Consider the following 5,793-nt stretch of genomic DNA (forward strand, 5'->3'; position numbering starts at 1 on the left):
GTGTCTGCATCTGTAATTAGCACATGTGTATTAAACTAGGCAAATTAAATGGCAAGAGCCCCAAAGTAAATTCCCATTGGCTCATAAAATTTAACAATTAAAATGAAAATTTATCCAATTAGATACAAAATATTCGGAGGCGCTCTGAAATCCTGCATACACTACCTTGTACAATTGAAATTAGCACATTTATGTTTATGTTTGGGGCTTTCTGGTTCTTATTTGTTAAGAAGATACCTTTGTGCTTTACCAAAAAAATGTCATTTTTTACTGTATTTACTTACAATGACCTTAATATACTGGGACAGTAATAATTTCCAGGCTGGTAATTTACAAGCAAGCAGATCTATTTTGCTTGAATTTTTTCTAGGTAGGTATTTATTCAATAAGAGGGACTCAGTAAAACTAATTCACTTGTGAGCATTGAAACCTGTCCACATAGCACACCTATAATTCAAGTTCATAAGGAGCTACTGACATTATAAATGTAAAATCGTCAATGCTGAAAAAAATTAGTTTTCATTAAAACTGGATGGAAGTGTTTCCTGGTTTGAAAGGGCTCTGAGCTCTTTTATATTTTAATTTGTCCCTTCCTCAGGAAGGATTCTTTACTGTCCTTCCCTGCTTCCCCACGGGGTCCCTCCCATGGCAGAGAGTCCACCACCAACCTCTCCTTCATGAGTCCTCCACCAACCTCTCCTTCATGAGTCCTCCACCAACCTCTCCTTCATGAGTCCTCCACCAACCTCTCCTTCATGAGTCCTCCACCAACCTCTCCTTCATGAGTCCTTCCCACGAGGTCAGAAGCTGCTCCAGCCTGGGCTTCCCACAGAGTCAGGGGCTGCTTCGGGAACAAACTCCCCTGGCACTGGGGTCTTCCAAAGCTGCACAATCAGAGTCCACAGGCAGCAAATCCACTGGCCACAAAATCCCAGCCCAGTGGCCAAGTTCACCCTTCCTGGCACCTTCAGGGAATGTTCCACCACATTCCTCCATGAGTGCAGGGGGACAGCTGCCATCTCGCCATGGGCTGCAGGGAAACTTCTGCTTGGGCACCTTCTTCCCCTTCTTCCTCACTGACCACCAGCACTGTTCTCCTCCTTCTGCACAGCTCTTCTCCCCTAAATGCTTTGCTGCTCAGGTGCTCTGCTCATGTTGATTCTTTCATATGTTAATTGCTGAGGTGCATACATCTGTTGTCCCTCTAAGGGATCTTTGGCTGGGTTTTGGAGCTGGGGAAGCTTCTCAGCTTCTTACTGGAGCCGCTCCTGGGGCCCTTCCCCCACTACCAAAAAACCCACCAAACCAAACCAGAACAAATAAAACCCCGTTAAGCCTGGAAAGCTGATGTAAAGCACTAAATACAAACACCAGGAACAGATCTGCTGCGTAAGAACTTGCCATTATTAGCAAGTCACTTGCCAGGCTGGGCCCCACTTTGAAGACTAGTTGAGGTGACGTTGTGGCAGATCGGGGTGCAGGAGACAGCTTCTTGGCATGCTGCTTTTAGCAGCCAAGCCTGGCAGCAGCACCACCTGCCAGTTTTTCAGTACAGTGCAAAGGCACTTCCAGGCAGGACAAGGGAAGTTTTCCATTAATTTCCTATTCTGAGGGGTAGCATTTGTCTAGCAGAAGAGGAATGGAAAGGTTTTCAAAAGGTTACTCCCAGTTCACATTAAATAAATAGCCACTACTAAGGATTTTCTTTCCCCTCCTCCCTGTCCCACTTCCAGGAGTAGATCTGCACCAACTGTGGGAGCAGGCATCCCTCAGCTGCTCCAAGCACCTTGGAAATAGTTTTCTTCTCCTTTCTTCCATACCCTTTGTCCCCAGCTGGGACCTGCACACTGTCAGGTTCAAGATTTGGCAATGAAATTTGAGAACTGTTGAGCGAAACTATCAGTATATTCTATCTGCTGTTTTCCCTGAGTGCATCCTGCAGTGTTAGTACAATCCCACTACGTGTGGCGTGGCAGAAATGGCTGGGGAAAAACAGATCATCTTCCTCCTAGAAGCAGTCTCAGCTCCCTAGATGAAAATCTGTTCTATCCCCTCAGCTTCTCAAAGTTACTGTGAAGGTTCAGTAGGGCCCCCTGACTGCAAGACAGTTGTGTTCTCAAGGCTCTGCACCCTTCAGTGAACACTTCTCACCACCTCTTCTACCAGAATTACAGCACATCACCTGAGAGGCCAAAAAGTCCAAGTTTGCATTTTGACAGAAGTGCTTCCCCTTAGGAGTCGCCTAAGCCTTGCCTGTAGCCTCCTTTAGACAGTGAGGTAACGATTCCACTGCTGTCATTATACTCAATCAGCAAAATGTGCTTAGGAATTCCCCCTTGTTTCATTTAGTTTAGTTTTTTCTCCTTTTATTTTTACTAGTACTTGTAGTAACACCTCCAATGCCACCTTATTATTTTATTTGGAGCAGTTCAAGTTCCACAGGAGATATCTCCTAATTGATCCCTTTTGTTGTTTGTTTTTTTTTCAACCAACCCGCCCTCTCATTGATGTCTCAGGGATTGCTGCTACTCTCTGAAATTGAACACTGCTCCCTTCTCCAACCCTTGACCCTCAGCAGTCATGAAATGTAATTAACAAAATGAGACGAGACAGCCCTGAGTGCCCTGGAGGGCAGTGGGAACCTGCTGTGGCTACAAAAGTGTATGATTTTAATGCCTCATGATAAGAGCTAGGAGAAACAAAAAGAAATAATTACTGTAGAGCAGGTCAGGGAAACTTTCTGCCTTTTGTGACCCTTTGTTTCACAGGATCTTTTCACTCTTCTACCTCTTTGAGATGTTGAAGACTAGAGGTAAAGTTTAGTATGGACAATCACAGTGCAAGTAGATTGGTTGTTCAGTATGATGGAACTTAATTAACTTCGTTAATTACTTGGCAGACATAGGCAAAAAAATAAAAAAGTGTCTTATAGTATTTCCAGTATAGAATAGGACAAATTTCTTTTGATTTTTTTTTCATTTTTGCTGTCTTTCTTTTGTAAAAATGTGCCCCTTGCCTCAAGCCCAGTGGAATTCCTGAATCACTTATGCAAGCAGACACAGTCCTTTTCCCAGAAAGCTCTTTGAATCTCATCCTAGTGAGGATTAGAAGCTGAATGTCTTATCTGACTCATCATGAAGCAAGCCAGTATAAAGGCCAGGTGTTTTTCCAACATGCGTATAATTTACTACATTCTAAGTTAATTGTTGTAAACTACATTTATTTTACCGTAGTGCCATTAGACTAAATGTTCTACTGAGGTAACAAAAATGGTCTGTAGCCTGTAGGCTTGAAGCTTACGACTGTGATCCTCTGAAGTATATTCTTAGCTGCAACATATGACCCTATTTAAATGAGTTACTCATCATGCATGAAGTGGGTTCAAAAGTCTGCAAAAACCAAAAGGGCAAGAGGCAGTAGTAACCTGCAACAAATGAACAGGGGGGCATGTGCTTTGTAGTCGTCCCCTGGCTCCCTGGAGGAAGTCCAGCCACAGCAGTCCAGTTGTTGCCTCATAAGGTATTTTGTGAGCAGCTCAATAGAGATGAGCTTGAGGAAAATACTGCAGTGAGCTGGTGGGTGTTTGCAGAGAAGTCCTTGCATGGGCCATCCCTGGGAAAAGGGATTCTTGTGGTTGCTGAGAAGCTGACTAGTCCCTACACACAAGCACACACACACACAAAAAAGCGAGCAAAAAAAATAAGCTGTACCTCTCTGACATGTGAGTGATCATTCAGGCCCTGATTCTTTACTTTTTTTCTTTTTCTTTTTCTTTTTTTTTTCTTTTTTAATATCTGCCAGTTTAATAACTTACACAGAGCAATATATGGAATATGACCCCTTTATAACTCCTGCTGAGCCTTCCAATCCCTGGATAAGTGATGATTCAGCATTATGGGACATTGAAATGAGGTAAGAATTCATAGTTTTAAGTAACATTAGACTTGTCTTGCCGTATTGTTTGTCTTGCCATCTTCCCACTGCTGTTTGGACGGGAAGTTGGATAACCAACTTTACAAGATACAAGTACACAGCTCAAGTTTAAATGGGAGCCTGCGCTTTATCACTTCTGTGAATTATTCAGCCCTTCCACTTCCATATGACTTGATAAGTAGTACTCTGTAGGTCAGGCAACTGATGTTCTCGTGCCTGTCAAAGACATGCACAGACTCGGGTCTGAAAGTCCACAGATAAAGGATGCTGCTAAGTGATACTTGTTCCAGGACATCTCCTTTGACCCTTGGGAGCCTGCTTTCTGCTCCTCCCAAAGCTGCAATGCTCCAGGCATGCTACTGTCCTGGGATCCCATGAAAAATGTTGCTGGCAGAGTAGGAAGGCTTACAGGGCAGTGGCAATTCTGGCTGTGCAGAGGCAGATTTGGCACAGGAGCCAGAGGATTGTATCTCAAAAGTAAAGTGTGAGACTTGACAGGTCAGATTTATAATAGACTGGCAAAATGAGTTTGGGCCTCACCTGTAGTGAACAAGCTGGCTTGTCCGTGTTACAACCTCTAACAGATGAAAAGGAGGAGGAATGAATGACTGTAGGATCTCCAGTGTCTTGCGCCTCAGTTTCTCAAAAAAACCAAACACAGCACTGTAATTTAGGTAATTGTTTGCCCATATGATGCTGGCATGTGTCTACATCTCTTGCTATCACAGGCTATCCACAACCCTTGTAGTGAGGCTAGAATTTTCCTGGCTAGCAGCTATTGCAGCAGGTTTGAGGGGAATCACCATGCTACGTTTCACCTTCCCTACTCACTCACATCCCATAGCAACTACTGCAAGAGCTCAGCAGCTTCTCCTAGTGTTTAGCTGCTACTGTTTGGCACCAAATCTGAACTGGTAGTTCACTTCAGCAAATCTCTGAAAAGAGAATGCCCAATCTAATCCTGTCATTAAATAATATAAAATTTAAGATGTTACCAGGCTAAGAAAGCCAATTCATAGTGAGTCAGTGTTCCAGGTAAAGGCCAAGTTGTTTCCTTGTGTAAAAACCATGTGGTCTGGGATGTGAAAGATGTTTTCACCTGCTTCTTTGGTAGTCAGATAAATCTGTTAGTTTCCTAATCTCTGCCCTTCTTCACATTTATTTTATTAATTTTTTTTAAATTTCCTTTTTAGTCAGTGTCTCCTTTTGTCCATCCTCACTAGAAGGGCTAGAACCAGATACAGCCCTTGCAAAATACTTCTCTGGAGGAATCCCCCACCCACAAGGTAATCCAGGAATCCATGATTTCTGCATCCATTGAGGTAGCTGCAAATCCCAGAAAAGATGTCTATGTCCCTGAAGAATATGCTTAACCTTATGTCATAGCCTTTATAGGAATTTAAAATAGATGTTTGGCTTCTCCTATGATTCCAGAGTTAAAAAAGGTGATTCTCCTGCTGATGAGAAAGAGAAAGTTGTATTGTTGGAACATGGAAGAATGAACAGCTCTGTATTTCCATTTTATTCTCTGTTGTAAAAGAACTCACTGCATCTGCATCTAGTTGCATTTTGCATGAACAGTTAAATGATCCCCAAGAGCTGCAGTACCCCTTGTGATGCCTGCAAAGCTCTTTCCTCAGTTAGAAGAGCAGAGCGCTTGCTCAGGAAAACAAGGAGCCTCTTACTTCCCATGGTAAGGCCAGCTGCTGAGTATGGACAGCCCTGTGCTACTACAGTTCATCCTTCAACCGTAAATCCTTCTAAAGCCTTCAACTTTAGACAGCACTTTGGCCTTTTCATTCGTACGAGAACATTGTGAAGCAGCAAGAAGAGCAGCTACAGAGCTCTGAATTCAGCAGG

General features: G+C 43.2%; 1 protein-coding gene across 1 annotated transcript in view; it reads left to right on the forward strand.

Moving 5' to 3' along the window:
- RGS6 (regulator of G-protein signaling 6) overlaps positions 1-5,793 on the forward strand; it is a 243,744-nt gene that overhangs the window by 203,986 nt on the left and 33,965 nt on the right. The window contains exon 12 of the mRNA XM_009999748.1: positions 3,802-3,912. Coding sequence (XP_009998050.1) covers positions 3,802-3,912 — 111 coding nt within the window. The remainder of the gene's footprint in view (positions 1-3,801; positions 3,913-5,793) is intronic.

The sequence above is a fragment of the Chaetura pelagica genome, unplaced genomic scaffold, assembly GCF_000747805.2.
Source record: "Chaetura pelagica isolate M959 unplaced genomic scaffold, ChaPel_1.0 scaffold416, whole genome shotgun sequence".
Lineage (NCBI taxonomy): Eukaryota > Metazoa > Chordata > Aves > Apodiformes > Apodidae > Chaetura > Chaetura pelagica.